Source organism: Lepus europaeus, chromosome 13 (genome assembly GCF_033115175.1).
Source record: "Lepus europaeus isolate LE1 chromosome 13, mLepTim1.pri, whole genome shotgun sequence".
NCBI classification, from domain to species: Eukaryota; Metazoa; Chordata; class Mammalia; order Lagomorpha; family Leporidae; genus Lepus; species Lepus europaeus.
In genome coordinates, this window is record NC_084839.1 from 9,097,866 (window position 1) to 9,114,312 (window position 16,447).

Sequence of the window (16,447 nt, forward strand, 5' to 3'; positions counted from 1 at the left end):
GGTCTCCCCTCTCCTGAGGCTGTGGGGAACCAGGGAGGGCAGGTCTCCCCTCTCCCGAGGCTGTGGGGAACCAGGGAGGGCAGGTCTCCCCTCTCCTGAGGCGGTGGGTAACTGGGGAGAGCAGGTCTCCCCTCTCCTGAGGCTGTGGGTAACTGGGGAGAGCAGGTCTCCCCTCTTCAAGGCTGTGGGGAACCAGGGAGGGCAGGTCTCCCCTCTCCCGAGGCTGTGGGGAACCAGGGAGGGCAGGTCTCCCCTCTCCCGAGGCGGTGGGGAACCAGGGAGAGCAGGTCTCCCCTCTCCCGAGGCTGTGGGGAACCAGGGAGGGCAGGTCTCCCCTCTCCTGAGGCGGTGGGGAACCAGGGAGGGCAGGTCTCCCCTCTCCCGAGGCTGTGGGGAACCAGGGAGGGCAGGTCTCCCCTCTCCCGAGGCGGTGGGTAACTGGGGAGAGCAGGTCTCCCCTCTCCTGAGGCTGTGGGTAACTGGGGAGAGCAGGTCTCCCCTCTTCAAGGCTGTGGGGAACCAGGGAGAGCAGGTCTCCCCTCTCCCGAGGCTGTGGGGAACCAGGGAGGGCAGGTCTCCCCTCTCCCGAGGCGGTGGGGAACCAGGGAGAGCAGGTCTCCCCTCTCCCGAGGCGGTGGGGAACCAGGGAGAGCAGGTCTCCCCTCTCCCGAGGCGGTGGGGAACCAGGGAGGCCAGGTCTCCCCTCTCCCGAGGCGGTGGGGAACCAGGGAGGGCAGGTCTCCCCTCTCCCGAGGCTGTGGGGAACCTGGGAGGGCAGGTCTCCCCTCTCCCGAGGCTGTGGGGAACCTGGGAGGGCAGGTCTCCCCTCTCCCGAGGCTGTGGGGAACCAGGGAGGGCAGGTCTCCCCTCTCCCGAGGCTGTGGGAAACCTGGGAGAGCAGGTCTCCCCTCTCCCGAGGCTGTGGGGAACCAGGGAGGGCAGGTCTCCCCTCTCCCGAGGCTGTGGGGAACCAGGGAGGGCAGGTCTCCCCTCTCCCGAGGCTGTGGGTAACTGGGGAGAGCAGGTCTCCCCTCTCCCAAGGCTGTGGGGAACCAGGGAGAGCAGGTCTCCCCTCTCCTGAGGCCATTTCCTTGGCTGCCAGATCAGATCAGATTTCAAGGTCTCCAGGGTCCCTGCTGCTCTGAAATGCTGGGATTCTATTTGCTGAGCCTGCAAAAGGACGCGGGGAGCACCCGCCCACACCCCAGCTCTTGGGGAGCTGCTCCCTTAAGCTGAAACGTGGAGTTGGGTCCCAAGGTTCTCTCCGTGACCTCCCCTGTGTGTTGTGGAGGCCGAGCTGCTCAGGCCGTGCTCACAGGCCCTCTTTTAGAACAAAGAACGTTGCTCCTGAGGGCAGGGAGGACTGTGCTGATAGGCAGGGTGACAGCAGCCCCCGCAGTTCGCGACTGCAGGCTCCGGGCTCAGGGCTGAGCGGAGGCCAGAGCTGGCCTTTGTCTCTCTGGGACAGAAGAAATTCGTCCTCAAGTAGCTTGGCTGCTCCTTTGTGACTTGGGTGAATGACTCATTTGCTCGAGGAAAATATTTGCTCTAGGGTGAGGCAGGGGACCAGGGACCAGGGACTACAGATCTCCAAGGAGACAGGATCTGCCAGGGAGCAATGGATACTGCTCCCGGGGACCTTCCCAGCAGCCCTCGCCACTTCCTCCCCGGAAGTCCTCACTCCACCTAGGGCACCAGGCAACCTGGAGGGGGAGAGGCTGAAGCAGGCAGTGAAACTTGGATGGTGCCCCCGGGTGGACTGTAGTTTGGATTCATAATCGTAGAGTCACTCGTGTTATCCATAAGGGTCCTGAGATGTACAGTGTACAGCCTGCATTTTGGTGGTAAGGAGGATGCTGAGCCCACAGCTCAGAGCCAGGAGCAGGCCTGGCGTCTTTGGACTCTTGGTTGAGTACTCCATCCTCTTCTTCCTCCCCACTAACAACATCATTGTCTAAATGAGTAGGTACAGGAGCATATTTCTAAATGGAACGCGAGGTGAAGGATTATCACAGGGGCCCCCAGGGTGCCTGCCGCCTGGTGAAATACCCTGACATTGCTTTCAGCTCAGGTCCCACTGCTCTCATCGCCCTGTCAGTGGTAACCACTGTCCCCGAGTTTTCATCATTCCTTGCTTTTCTCAGTAGTGGTGTCACACACAGGGCAATCCTAACCACTGTATTTCATGATGAACATGTGTGAATTTCACGGAAGAGGAATCCTGAGTTCTGGAGCTTGCTTCTCTCACTCGGTGTGATGTTCCCAAGATTGCTGAGTGCAACTGCAATGCGTTCGCTTTTACTTCTCTGTTGTACCTGGTTGTCCGCCCCTGACCCTGTCAGTTTATCCATTCTACTCTTGTTGGATGCTTGAGACATTTCTAGATTTTCCTTGTGTGTGCTGCACGTACGCATAGTTGGTCCAAGGTTTGTCCTGAGGAGAGGAATTGCTAAGCCGTGGAGTACACGCACACATAGCTTTGTTAGGTTATTCCAACTTGCTTCCCGCAGTAGGTGAGCCAAGTTAGGCACCCGGTAGCAGCTGATAAGTGTTCCGTTTGTGCCGCTTTCCTGCCGACACATTTCAGACTTTGTGCCTGTGTGCTCGTCTGCTGGGTGTGAAATGCCTCTTCTCGCATGTTTATCGGCCATGTGGGCTCCTCCTTCCACAAGGCACCTGCTCAAGTCTTTCTCCTGTTTGCTTTTGTATTTGGAAGAGCATGTAATGTATTCTGTGTACATGTTATATGAGTACTGCAAATATCTTTTTCTAGTTTACAGCTTTTGAGGAACACACATTCTTACTTCCACGGAGCAAACGTTTCTGCTGTGGTTTGTGCTTTTTGTATGTTACAGCAAAGACTTGCTTGGCTTACAGTCATAATGACAGTGTCCTGTGTGTTGTCCTGAGGTGTCACTGCTTACATTCCGGTCTGTAATCTACCAGGAATTGGTTTAGTTAGCTAGAGTGAAGCAGGAGTGGGAACTCATTTTATGTTTCCTCCACTGGTTTTCACTTGTCCAAACATCATTTACTGAAAACGTTGTCCTCTCCCTGCGGCTCTGCAGTGTCACTGTAGTTGTAAATCAAGTGTCTGGTGATGTTTGGTGGGCTGTCTGTTCTGTCTGTTGGCGCAGGGTGAGAGGAGGTTTTTTTTTTTTTTTTTTTAAAGACTTATTTGAAAGACTGAGTTACAGAGAGGCAGGGAGAGATGCAGAGAGAGAGAGAGAGAAAGAAAGAGAGAGAGAGAGAGAGAGAGAGAGAGAGAGAGAGAGAGAGAGAGGTCTTGCATCTGTTGGTTCACTCCTCAAATAGCTGCAATGACTGGGGCTGGGCCAGGCTGAAGCCAGGAGCCCTGCACTCCATCTGGGTCTCCCATGTGAGTTGTGGTGGCCATCTTCCACTGCTTTCCCAGGCTCATTAGCAGGAAACAGCATTGGAAGTGCAGCAACAGGAGCTTGCACTGGTACTTACATGGGATGCTGGCACTGCAGGTGGTAGCTTATGCCGGTCCCAGGGTGAGTGGGATTGAACAGCACCCCAGTCTTAACTCTGGTAACCTTGGAAGGGCCTCACCTTGCCATCATGAGGAATGTCCTGGCTCCGCCTGCCCTTTGTTCTCCTCTGTAGCTTTTAGGGTAAAATTCTATAAAACCATGTGAAAATATGTTGCAAGTTGATTAAAATTGCAAGGACTCTGGATCATAATAATACTCTACCAGGTCAAGAACAGGGTCTGGGGTGGGCGTTCGGCCCAGCAGTTAAATGCCAATTAAGTTGCTCACATCCCATAATTGGAGTGCCTGGAGTCAGCCCCCAGCTCTGCTTCTGATTCCAGTTTCCTGCTAATGCAGACCCTGGGAGGTCTGGTTGAAGTACTTGGTTTCCTGCCATGCATGTGGGAGACGTGGATTGAAGGGCAGGCAGAGGCCCGACACTTCATGATGGCAAGGTGAGGTGCTGCCCAGACTGCTGGGGTTCAGACTGGGAGCCCTGGGTTGAGTGCCTGACTCCTGGCTGCAGCCCAGCCCAGCCCTTGCGATTGCTGGCTTCTAGGGAGTGAGTCAGCAGACGGGAGTGCATGCTGTGCTTGTGTGCTCGCTTGTTCTTCCATCTCTCTGCCCCTCAGATAAATAAATGAAAGAAAGAATGTGGTCTGTTGACTTACTAGGTCAACTCTAATATTAATAAAGTTATGCAATTTTAATTCTGAAGTCTGGCACATCTTCTGTTAAGTATATCCCTAGATATTTGATATTTCAAAAATCTGTTTAAAGTGCTCTACACGATTGCAGTTTCTAATGCATGAACATGCAGTGGATGTATATGCATTGATTTTTTTGGTGCATTGACATTAACATTATAAACTTGTGTTAATTCTGATGATTCATCTGCAGGTGCTTTTTAAAAAATATGGAATTTTTGGTGAATAATGATGTTTTTCCCCCTAATCCTAATAATTTTTTTCCCAATAACTTTCTAATACCTTTTCTTTTCTTACCTTCTTGCTCTGGGTTAGACCAGCAGCACATTGTAAGTGAAGTGCTCAGACACTGCTTTATTTCACTTCACCGTTAACAGGTGCGTGCTGTGGATTTTTGCGTGTATCCTTCTTTTCCGGTTGAAGCATTTTCATCCTGATACTGAATTGTATCAGATGCCCTCTTTGTAGCATCTGTTGAGATGATCCTCCTCTTCTTCTTTCATCCGAGAATGTATTACATGACTTTAATTGACTTTGAACTTGGAATTACCATTGTATTCCTGGAGTAAACCCAGCTTCTGTGTGTTGCTGTCCTTTGCCTATGTGCCTGCATTAGAGGTGTTGCCTAGACCGACAGGTGAGATTGGCCACACGCAGCCCACACCGTTCTCCCTGAGCTTTCAAGGTTGTGTGGACCTCATTAAGTGAGTTTGGAGATGCCCCCTCTCGTTCTCTGCTCTGGAATTCTGTGTCCCATAGGTGACCAGTAGAACTCTTTGGTGAAATGATTGCTCCTTGGTGTTTTCTTGGTGGGGAGAATTGAAAACACAGATTCATTGGCTGTGTTGTGCTTTCCTGGGGTGGCTTAAGGAACCCACACAGTTAGTTTGGAAGATCTGGAAGCTTTCTTGAAATCCAGGCAGCTTTGACTTAAAAATTAGTTTGATGCTAATGATTCTTTGACGATTGATTGTTTGTTTTAACAGAGAAGTGATTGAAAAGAAGCCAGAAAAGTTTAAAGTCCAGTGTTTAACAGACATTAAGAACCTGTTTTTCCCAAATACGGAACCCTTTTATGCTGCTTTTGGAAACCGGCCAGCGGTAAGTACTAGATTGGGTATCTACTAAGAGTTCTGGAAAGTTCTGGAAGTTACTTTTTTTAGAGCAGTCACCTGAAAGCCTAGAATAACGTGTACAGCCAGAATCGCATCCTATAAGAAATAAACTGGAAAATAGCTACTTGCCTACAACTCTAATGACAAGGAGATTAAAAATTGTTTCATGGCCTCTAGTTTTCTTTGAAGTTACCTAGTGGGTTTGAGGCCCAGAGAGGAGAACTCACTGAGTAGTTTCCCATGGAAGCATACTCTTAGACTGCCCCGCTCTGGTTAATGGAGACTTGATAACAGTACACCCACGCAGAAATATGCACCTATTTCTACAGTGGCCTCTTTTCTCTAATGAATCACCTTCCCCAACTCTAGGATGTGTACTCATACAAGCAAGTAGGAGTGTCTCTGAACAGAATATTCACCGTCAACCCTAAAGGAGAGCTGGTGCAGGAGCACGCAAAGACCAACATCTCGTCGTGAGTATGGCCCCGTCCTGTGTGCTCCCCGCACAGCCGGCTCCAGCCCGCAGCGTGCCTTCTGATGCTCGCCTGCCTGCCTTTCAATCTTTCATTCCCATAAGGAATCTTAACTCCTTGCATTTTGTCCAGAAACTTAACTTTTAGACAGAACCCCTCTGGGTCTAAAATTTAAGCCTAGTGGTTGGATTCCGCTACCAGAATGGAATGGAATGAATTTGAAAACCAGTACTTTAGATTTGCCAAGTTAGCTCTGAAAGACTAGAGTGTCAATTAGAAATGTGACCACACTGAAATCTGTGGAGCTGTATTTAAAGACGAGAAACTGTATCACTTCACTCACTGTTTCTTACCAGAAACACGGCTGTGTCATTGTGGTGCCCTTGTCATTTTGGTCACAGCTGTTTCCCTGGGTCAGAGGGTTGAACCGGATGCCTGTTTTTCTGGAGGCCTCCCAGTGTGCTGTGGCATCAGTCTTGGCTCTACCACCCCTCGCTTTAGTCTCCTAACTTCTTACAGAGTGGGGGGCTATGTGCCCTGGGCGACACCAGCCTAGGCCGACCGTTGTCACCCTGCCTTGTCTGTATCAGAGCTGCACTTCTTTGGGTCTGGTCTGAGAAGGAGCCTCTGGCCTGAGTGACCCCAGAAGCCTATGCAGTCCTCTTTACCTGGAGGTGCCAGACTGGGGGCATTTGGTTCAGGCAGGTTCCCATGGGTTGGCTCCCTGCACCCTGATGGTTTTGGGTAAATTGGAGATTCTTTTTTAAAACAAAACATTTATTTGAAAGGTATGGTTAGAGAGAGAGGGGGACAGAGAGATGGATCTTCTATCTGTTGGTTCACTCTCCAAATGGCCACAACTGTCAGAGCTGGGCTAAACCAACGCCAGGAGCCAGGAGTTTCCTCCAGGTCTCCCACGTGGATAGCAGGGGGTCAAGCACTTGGGTCATCTTCCACTGCTTTCTCAGGCCATTAGCAGGGAGCTGGATCTTGGGTGGAGCAGCCGAGACACAAACAGGCTTCCATATGGGACGCTGATATTATGGACAGCGGCTCTGCCCACAAGGCCACAAAGGAGATTTAACCTCCCTTGGGGTACACTTTCACTCACAAGATGATCTCTCTCCTGGGTGGATTCTTCTGCAGCTTACATAGCATAGCCCTGGGCCATACTGAGCCCCCGGGGATGCCCTGCAGGCCTCTTGCTCCATCATCAGGCTGGGGCCCAAGCAGTGCTCTAGGTGTGTGGTGTGAGGCGGGGATGGAGCCAGGATCCTGCTCGTCCTGCAGCAGGTGCCAGTGTTGGGCCACAGACATCACGGCTGGTGGTGCCCCAGCAGGAACTGGACTTCCCTCTCCTTGCTCCCTGTCAGTGCTGTTGAGTACCTTCGTTTGTAGGTTCCAATGGGTTTCTATGTAGGGTCAAAAACTGGCCAATGGGATACTGGCCAGAAACAGAAGTGGAAGGCGTGGCTACAATGTGTGTGCCCTCAGAGAGCCTGCCCTGGAGGCCCCCAAGGTCATTCTGTCCACTGACTGTGGAGTTACGATGGTTTGCCCTTGGCCTGGTCTGGAGCTGGGGCTGTTCCTGTGAGAGGAATTCTCTGCCCCTCCCTGGGAGCACACATCTCTCTGGCACTGATCTGGGTATAGCCTTTTTTCCCTCTTTTTTTTTAGGTTTATTTCCTTACTTGAAAGGCAGACTGACAGAGGACAGGAGAGACATCTTCCATCCACTGGTTCACTCCCCAACATGGCCTCAACAGTGGGGGCTGGGGCCAAGCACCTGGGCCATCTTGTACCTTTTTTTCCCAGGTGCATTAGCAGGGAGTGGATTGGAAGTGGAGCAGTTGGGACTTATACTGGTGGTCCTATGGGATGGAGAGTGTCAGGTGGTGTGTAACCCGCTGTACCACAACGCCGGCCCCGGAGCACAGCTGGCTCCAGGGCACGGCCTTCTGTGTCAGGCTGTGCCTACCCCTGGAGCCTGGGGCCACCCTCTGAAATGTCTGCTGAGTCCAGGGCTCTGCCTGTGCGCTGAGCGTCAGCGCCGGGAGCTCTGCCCAGCCCAGGAGCTCCTCCGTGCAGGGTCACCCAGAGGCCCCTTAGAGCCCAAGAGCGGAGCGGGTCTGGCTCTGGTGCCTAAGGCAGCCTGGCAGGGAACTGCGGCCCTTGGGGACGGCCCCTCCCATAGCCACAAACCTCAAACAAATAGGCCTTACAGCCAGCAGGTCTTTTAAAAATTTGTTTATTTGTTTTAATCCCCAGGAAAGACATAATTCTTGGTTTTCTATTGAGAGATTTCCCCCATTCCGTGCAGGCATGCTGCTTCTCCCAAGCCCTTCGGGGGCCCTTTATTAAACACACACACTCGTCCTTGTTGCATGCGTTATTTTATGCCTCAGAACACGCTAATTCTTGGAGTTTGGATTTCAAAACCCCTTTCGGTTCTTAGCAAATTGGAACTGGAGAGAGGCCCAGTGATTGTCACGGAGGAGTCTGAGGACGAGTGGGAGGCCTGGGCGTGCCAGCCTCTCCCGCCATGGCAGTTTTCCTCTCCCTCCCCTTCAGTGCAGGGTTGGTGGCTCAGAGGGGTCAAGCATTTTCCCGGGGTCACAGAGCAGCAAGTGAGCTGCAGAACCCATGGCCAAATCCCAGGAAGCACCCTCGTGGGCGCCCCCAAGGTGTGCCTGCCCGCGAGCCGCCCCAGGCCCTGCCTGGACGCCGTCGCTTCTGCTTCTGCTCGCCCCAGGCCTGGCCCTCGCCCGGCCTCTCTCGCGCCCCTCTCTGGTTTCCGACGGCCGAGTGGCCGTGCCGGGAGGACCTGGGCCTGTCCAGGCGTGGCCGGCCCGACGTCCCGGGCCCTCCGCACCCCACGGGCGCCGCGCTGACCGCGCCCCTCTCCCCGCAGGTACGTGCGGCTCTGCGAGGTGGTGGACCACGTCTTCCCTCTGCTGAAAAGAAGCCATTCTTCAGACTTCCCCTGTTCCGACACCTTCAGCAACTTCACCTACTGGAGAGAGCCGCCGCCGCCTTTTGAGAACCAGGACGTCCACTCGGCTTCGGCGTAGCAACAACCCCGCGGCTCCGGCCACCTCGCCTCCGCCTGGGCGGCGCCATTAAAGGATAGGTTGAGGGGACCCCGCGCTGGGCTCCGAGCCTGATTGAGGGGAGCCACAGGCTCTTCTGCCCGGCGGCTCAGGCCGAATGCCGCTGCAACCTCCGTGGAGGCCCCGGGCTGCCCCGGAAGTACTTGTTCCGGGCTGCCCCGGAAGTCCGCGTGCGGCCGCTGTGCATTGTGGGCGTCCGCCGCTCGCTACCTCCTTGCTGATGGCTGCACACGGGACAGTTGAGCAGTGCCGGACGGGCCGGTGTTCGGTAGGGCAGGGGGCCTGTTTCCGTGAGGGTGTGCCTGGCCTGGGCCGCGGTGTTCCCTTGCCGCGTTTGCTGACCGGGGGAGGAGCCCCGCCACGCCTCTGGCTGTGAAGATGGCCGTCGAGGTCGCTGGCCTGTGGCCCCCCCATTTCTTTTTTGGTGGCTCAAGCCGGGATATTTATGCCTTAATGCACCTGTGGCGGCCGTTATATTTAGAATGCGCTGTGTCTAGCTCTCGGTAACCTTGTAATGCCTTAAACTGAAAGGAGGGTGAGCCCCTTGAGCAGCGCGCCGGGCCCCTCGGACTCGCAGCATGGCGCTGATCACGTGGCCTGGCTCTGGTCACGTGGCCGAATGGGCGCGACGTCGGGTCTCAGCGGGAGTGCCCGGAAGACCCGGGCTGGTTGTAAGAGAATAGTTTGTTTCAAGAAGCTGGGTTCTATGCTTTGTAGATGCTATTTGTTGCTTTGGTTGGGTTACCGAACAAGCGTTTTAGGTCATATTCTTTCAATTACAGCTGTTGTTAGTGTATTAAAAAGCTATCTGTTTGACTATCCCAGGAGGCTTAGTCTGTGTATCTGAGACACTGGAATTTATGAGTAATTGATTTTTTTAGCAGCCTCTTCCACTCAAATTAAAGACAGATGAGTAAGTAATAATTTGAGTGACATACTTTAAAAGCCGATGGAAGGTGATTCTCTCGTCAAGTTCTGTTTGTAGCACGAACAATGTGAAAAGCAAGAGAATTATTTTGGTAAGAGATTTTGCTTTACTTTTTGAAGTATTATTTTTCTAAAGAGTGTTTTCCTCGACCGACTGAAATACTTTCCTATTTAAATTTCCCTGTTCGAGTCACAGGAGGCAAAGCAGAACAGCTGGAGGAAACATTACTCTTTCTGTGAAAGAAAGCGCAGAGTTGTTGCCTCGTTGTAGTTGGTGGGCTCTGTCGGCAGCGCGCGCCTCTGCTGCGCGGGCAGCACGGCGCGCAGAGAGGCAGACGTGGGCCTGGGTTTACGTGGGCACGTACATGCAGATTCTCTTTGGGAGATGCTAAGAATAATGAGACATAGTCCTGCCGTAGCTCATTTCTTTGGGCCTTCTCCCAGGGGCCTGTAGAGAGTACATTAATTGTTTCTGCCACAAGGTTATTTTTGAATACTTTTTAACTGCTCTGAGCTAAATATAAAACTAATGGGCCTACGAAGGCTCATAGGGCTTCTGCCCTGCATGCGGGAGGAGCTCTGACCCTGAAGATTGGTGCCTGTCCTCTCCATTGATCCTCTGTGGACCCATAAGTGTGATGAACCTTCAGCTTCCCACACCACAGCACGCCTACACAGGGCATGCCTTCCAGAAAGTCACAGTCTCAGATCTGTGTCAAGTTCAGTGTGAGCCCTGGCCACTGAGCAGTGTTAAGGCCGGCCTTGCAGCTTCAACAAGGTTTGTTTGGGGGCCACACCGACGCATCTCCAAGCTGGTTTATCCATGTATACATGACTGCCACCCAGCGACCTTCCCCCCCCCCCCAAAGGCCGCATGCTAGAATGCTGTGTTCGGACCACACATGTCAGAGGTGCCCAGTGGAAGTAGGTCACTTCATAGTGACCGGTTGTCAAATGCTTATCATGTGGGATGGGAAAATGTGTATACCTGGTGTATTGAAAAGAATATACCTGGTACATTGGAAACAAATGATTACATTTTCAAAGTAAATTTCCCTTTCAATTTGTAGGTTCAGTTCACCACTTAGAACATATTTTATTTACAGTATCTGGTCTGTATTTGTATATGCTGGTGCAATGATAAAAATCACTGTAAACTTCATTGTATTGTGCTGGATTCAAAGCTAGGAAATATAATAAATGAGACTGATGAAAGACTTCGCTGAAATTTGGGCTTTTTTTTTTTTTTTTTTTTTTGGATAGTATTTACTTGAGCGAGGCAGAGAATCAGAGAAAGTAGTAATCTCCCATCTTCTGGTTCAGTCCCGGAATGCCTGAACTGCTGGGGCTGGGCCAGGACTGAGCTAGGAGCTGGGAATGCAATCATGGGTGGCAGGGACCCAGTCACTTGAGCCATCACAAACTGTCTTCCAACGTCCACAGAGCTGGGTATACTGGGATACAGGCATCCTAACTAGATTTTAAAAAAAAAATTAAAAATTTATTTGAAAGGAAGGGTGACAGAGGGGGAGAGGGAGAGAAAGACTCCCATCTGTGGGTTTACTCCCCAAATGGTTGCAATGACTGGGGATGGGCTAGGGTGAATCCATGAGCCAGGAACTCCCATCTGGGTCTCCTACTTGGGTGCAGGGACCCAAGCATTTGGACCGTCATCCACTGCCTTCCCAAGTGCATTAGCAGGGAGCTGGATCAGAAACAGAGCAGCTGGGACTCAAAACAGCCCTCTTAGAAGAGATACCCGCATTGCAAACGGCAACACGTGGCCATCCCCTTAACTGATGTCTCAATAGGTTTAGTTTTTGCTAAGTTATTAAGTTGCTGGTTTTCTGGTGTGTGCTATCAAGCCTCGCATCCAAAACGATCCTGTTCTGAGCATTCCTGTCTCTACCTGGGGTAAGCAGTTGGTCTGCTGTAGATTCAAGTGCCGTGTGTGGGGAGGACGGAGGGCTGTGCTTGCCCAGCGGTGCTCAGGAGCAGGGAGTTTCAGTCAGATGCTCTCTAACTAAGTGCCTCCCAGGGCCCTGCCCAGCTGTGGTGTTTAACTTTTGGTGGTTCCCTCACCTCAACCTGTTGTCCTGATATTTCCGGACTTTGGACTTATCTGTGGGGTACCCCAGCTGCGTTTTCATTTCAAAGGCCTTGCCTGGTTCTGTCATGGAAGCCAAAACTGTCATAATTGTTGATTCTGTGTGTCATCCATGTGGCTGGAGACTTCTGTTGGTCTGCCGGCGTCAGCCTAGGCAGTTTTGGAGTAAATGGAAGAGCATCGGCCTCTAAATGTTGCAAACATAGCGGCAGCAGCTCCGCATGGGGCATCTGTGGGGTTAATGCCTGTGCATCTTCAAAACAAAACAGAACAAACTCCTTTCCTTGAACAGCAGCGCAGGGTTATTCCAACTGTGATGTCAGTGTGCAGGTGCTCTTTCCTGTGCTGTGAGATGAATACAAACTCGTGTCTGCAGCCGGCGGATGCCCAAGCGCCACCCTTGCCTGGGTCTCGCCTCCTTCCTGGGCTCTGTTGTGTCCTGTTGTGGGAGCTGTTATGTGAGGGAGCTGCTTCAATAGCATGGACCTCCCCATGTCTCAGCTTCCATCCCTGTGTACTGAAGGTGTTTTATAGCTTGTTTGTGCAGGGCTGGCATAGCACCACCCTTGCATTGGAGGCTGAGGGGACAGATGCTGGGGTCATTGCTGGCGGCTATGGGCCTCAAAATGCCCTTTCCAAAAAAATGCATGTGACCCTCATACCATCCTGGAACCAGAGCAGTAAAAAACAAACAAAAACCCAGAAAACCAGCTTCTAGAGTCTCAGTGTCCTCGCTCCAGCAGGAGCTGGGTCCATCGAACTGTTGGGGAGAGTGTTGCCCCCACCCCCCCATAGCCCCTCACTTGTGTGCTTCCCCTGCTGTGTGTTTTGTTTCCAGGCAGTGGGAGCCATGCTGTGCCCCCTCTATGAGGATAAGGTGGGGAAAAGGCCATGGGGGTTTCTGCCTTGCTGCTTTTGACCCCTCTAGCCTCCTACAGCACCGAAGGAGGCCGTGTTGGGTCTGTTGCAAACCAGGCAGGGACCTGGTACTGGAAGGAAACTGGAAAACTGCCAGGGGCCAACCTTAGGCGTCTATGACCCTGAATGACCACTGGGGGGCACCATTGGTTTTGGTTTGGCAGCACAGCCTTTTTTTTTTTTTTTAAAAAAAAGTGCTCTGACAAAGGCCCCCTCCTGGAAGTCAGGGAGTTAGAGACCAATCAAGTGTGGCTTGGACTTGGGAAGAGTGAAGGGAGTTCTTTCATGGGGGCTGTTTTTGGCACCAAAGAGCCTCCAACTGGTACAGCCCAAATTTCAACATCACTGGCTCTGGTTGTTCAGATCTAAAAACCAAGCGGAGCCTCCTGGTCTGTAGCTCCAGCATCAGGGAGCTTGGTAGAAATGCAGATTCTCGGGGTGAGTGTTTGGCCTAGCGGTTGAGACACCCATGCCTCATTTTGGAGTAGCTGCATTTGAGCCCTGGCTTCAGTTCTGACTGCAGCTTCCCACGAATGCACGTCCTGGGAGGCAGCAGGTTTTGGGCTCCAATAGTTGGATCTCTGCAACCCAAATGAGAAACCTGGATGGAGTGCCCAGCTCCCAGCTTCAACCTGTCCTAGGCCCTGCCTGTTGTAGTTAGGGAGTGAACCAGCAGATGGGAGACTGCTCTGTGTCTCTGTCATAGTGAGACGTCCTTCAGGGGAATTCTGTGCTTGTTCACGAGTCAGACACAGACTTTAGATGGAGCAAAACCCCAGGGCTTAATGCATTTCCAAGCACAGCTCCCGTCTGGGTTTCCTGTGGCCAGGCCAGAGCAAACAGTAACTTCTCGGAGCTCCCACCAACCTGAGATCTCAGGAAGCCACTGGATGGATCCTCTGGCCTCAGCCACACTCCTGAAAAGGAGCTTGGGAACCCAGGACAGGTGCTCACCCTAGTCACCAGGTGTCCTCGTGACCCTTTGATAACCTTCCCAGGGACCTGAGATGGGAGCCTGACCAGAACAGAGGGGATTCCAGGCTGGGCAGCGGGGGCTAGGGGTGGGAGTGTGTACGAGGAGGAGCCCACTCAGGCTGTGCCCAGATTTCTAATGGCTGCTTTCTTCCTCCAAACTGTTGGAGCCTGGAGGTGCCTGTCCTGGTGCCAGGGATCTTTTCATTGGTGCAGGAAGTCCATTCAGCCCGGCATTGCCTTTAATGAGTTTTGCAAGCAAGTGGCCTCTTCCTGTGACTCATTCTGCCTTTTGTGCACCGGAGATTGTGGTTTTGAGTTTCACTCTGGAAAGGAACCACGACTGCTGCTGCTTTCTCCGCCTGGAATCTGAACAAGTCACATTCATTTTGCAACAAAGCCATGTAAATGGAGGAGCAGCCAGTCATCATTTCTCTGATTGTGAAAACATCCTTTTCCGAGATGCTTGAGGGAGCCAAGCTGGGGAGAAGCGGTTTACATTTTCAAGGAACACATTCTCCTTTGGAAGCTGCCTGTTTGTCCTCTCCCAGTGGCTCCCTGGTTTCACTTTTGTTCTTTGTCTTCTTGGTTCATATTTCAGGGAATCCCCAAAATAAACAGTGCTCGAAGATTGAGTTAGGCTGATGCCCTTGCTTTGATCGAAAGAGATTGAATTCTGGATTAAAGTTTGGGTTTTTCTTTCATGGAGCACACAAAAGATGATGGCAATAGGTGTAATTCCTGTGCAGTACAATGTTTACTTCCCACAGAAGTCAGCTGATGGGACCCACTTAGCTACATTCTTAGGATTAGGGAGTATGTGTTAAGTGGACAAATAGGAGTGCTATTATCGCATTTCTCCTCAAATTTAAGGAATATGTAGACCATTCTCAAAATGTTAATGTTGCATCCAGTTACTTTTATGTATTTTTTTTAAGGGAAAGGGTTTATTGGTGGGAAACCCAACAGACCGGAGGGAAGGGGCAAAGAAGGAAAAGAGGGAGAAGGAGAGCGTAAGAGAGAGATCAAGAGAGAGAGAAATCGAGAGAGCCTTGTGTTCAGAAACAGTCCTGTTAAACCTTTGCCAGGGGTGAGGGGCAGTGCGGGCCGGCAGGGAAGTGGGACATCAAAGAGTAATCTTGTATAGTATAAAACTAAAAGCAATATTTAAGTTAATATTTACTACTGAGTGCATTTAATATGAAGTGTAGACAACACTATAACACTAGTAGAGTTTCAAGTCTACCTACTGTCATGTTGTGGAAGAAATTGATGCACCCTAGCTGTGGAATAACCAGGATTTGAGGTTAGCTTGGATGGATTAGTGCTTTGTGTTTAATGTGGTACCATGTTTCGTTCAGCTTTGGAGCCTGACGTACCACCATTAAAATCATCATTCTCATTCTCGTTGACGTCTACAAAACACAGTGATGGGAAGCCTCTTATTCCGTATTTACGTGTATGTTGACTGCTGAGGAACTCTTGCAAAGTTTAACAGCAGGGGCGGGGTCCCTGCTCAGTCAGTTGTCTTGGAGGACCAGCGTGGCCACTGACTTGAGCTGGTGCACTTGTACATTCTGCCAGAGACTGCCCAGACCGCGTTGTCCCTAGACTCCATTAACTCCGCTCCAAGTGCTGTAAACCCTAGTTTGGGTGCCACAGGATCCTTTGGTTGCTTGAGCCATCAGCACACTGAGGGCTTGGTTTGGGATGCTTGTCACTCCTCCTCCTGCGGGATTCTGATGCATGGATGAAGCTTAAACTGAGCCAAGTGGGCACCCATGGGTCAGCTGTAGCTCCCAAAGTCACGGGCTCCCTGGCAACTGTGATAGAGGTAGTTAGGCCTGAGGCCAAATTTAGAATTTTAAATATCTCCTTTTGTCTCCATGGTGGAAAATTCCACTCTGGCTATGTGAGATTGACGAGCAGTTTCAGCTCTGCCACTAAAATAGCCAGTGTTGTGGGCTCCTGGGGCCCAGGGACAGCCTGGCACATGACCGGTTGGGTCCTGTGGCCTGATCCTGTGCCAGAAGCCTCAGCGCTCCCCAGGGCACAGTGCCTCCTTGGGGCAGCAGGAGGAGCTGTCCACAGCTGCCCTGCAGAAAGGGTCTCCTAAACCTGTGCAGGTGCTGACACCTCTCACGTAACGCAGAGGTCCTGCGCGTCTAAAGGACAAAGCTGGGCACTGCTGTTTGCAGAGAGGCAAAGCGACTTGAGATCTTCGCATATAGAGCTGCTAGGCTGAGCAAGCAGTGGATGGTCAGATAAGAAACTTCACGTGGACTTGGGAACCCTAGGATGGGAGGTAGCTTCCTCTGGGGACAGGGAGAATGGCCCGGGCCCCTCATTCATACATCTGTTCAGGAATGGAGGCTGGTTAGCTGATCAGCCTCGAAATCCTTAAGATTGTTCTACATCATTGAGTCACTGGAGAACAGATGGGGATGGGGTCTTAGTGCAACACCTTGAGATGGGTGTGACCTTAGGTGGTATCTGCCTCACCTGTACACCCACCTCCCTAGCCCTGCAACACTAAGCTGAATGAAAAGCTCCAGGCTTTGCGGTGGGTGTGGGAGGGTCCTGAGGTAACCTGGACATCCGTGGGGAGGAGGGAGATAGGA

At 51.9% G+C, this 16,447-nt stretch overlaps 1 protein-coding gene across 7 annotated transcripts in view; it reads left to right on the plus strand.

The window, feature by feature from the left end:
* LPIN1 (lipin 1) overlaps window positions 1–11,057 on the plus strand; it is a 129,930-nt gene extending 118,873 nt beyond the window's left edge. For all 7 annotated transcript variants that reach the window (XM_062208965.1, XM_062208972.1, XM_062208969.1 and 4 more), the window contains 3 exons: window positions 5,191–5,305; window positions 5,689–5,792; window positions 8,704–11,057. In XM_062208965.1, the coding sequence (XP_062064949.1) occupies window positions 5,191–5,305; window positions 5,689–5,792; window positions 8,704–8,863 (379 nt within the window). In that variant the 3' untranslated portion in view covers window positions 8,864–11,057. The remainder of the gene's footprint in view (window positions 1–5,190; window positions 5,306–5,688; window positions 5,793–8,703) is intronic.
* The last annotated feature ends 5,390 nt before the right edge of the window (window positions 11,058–16,447 follow it).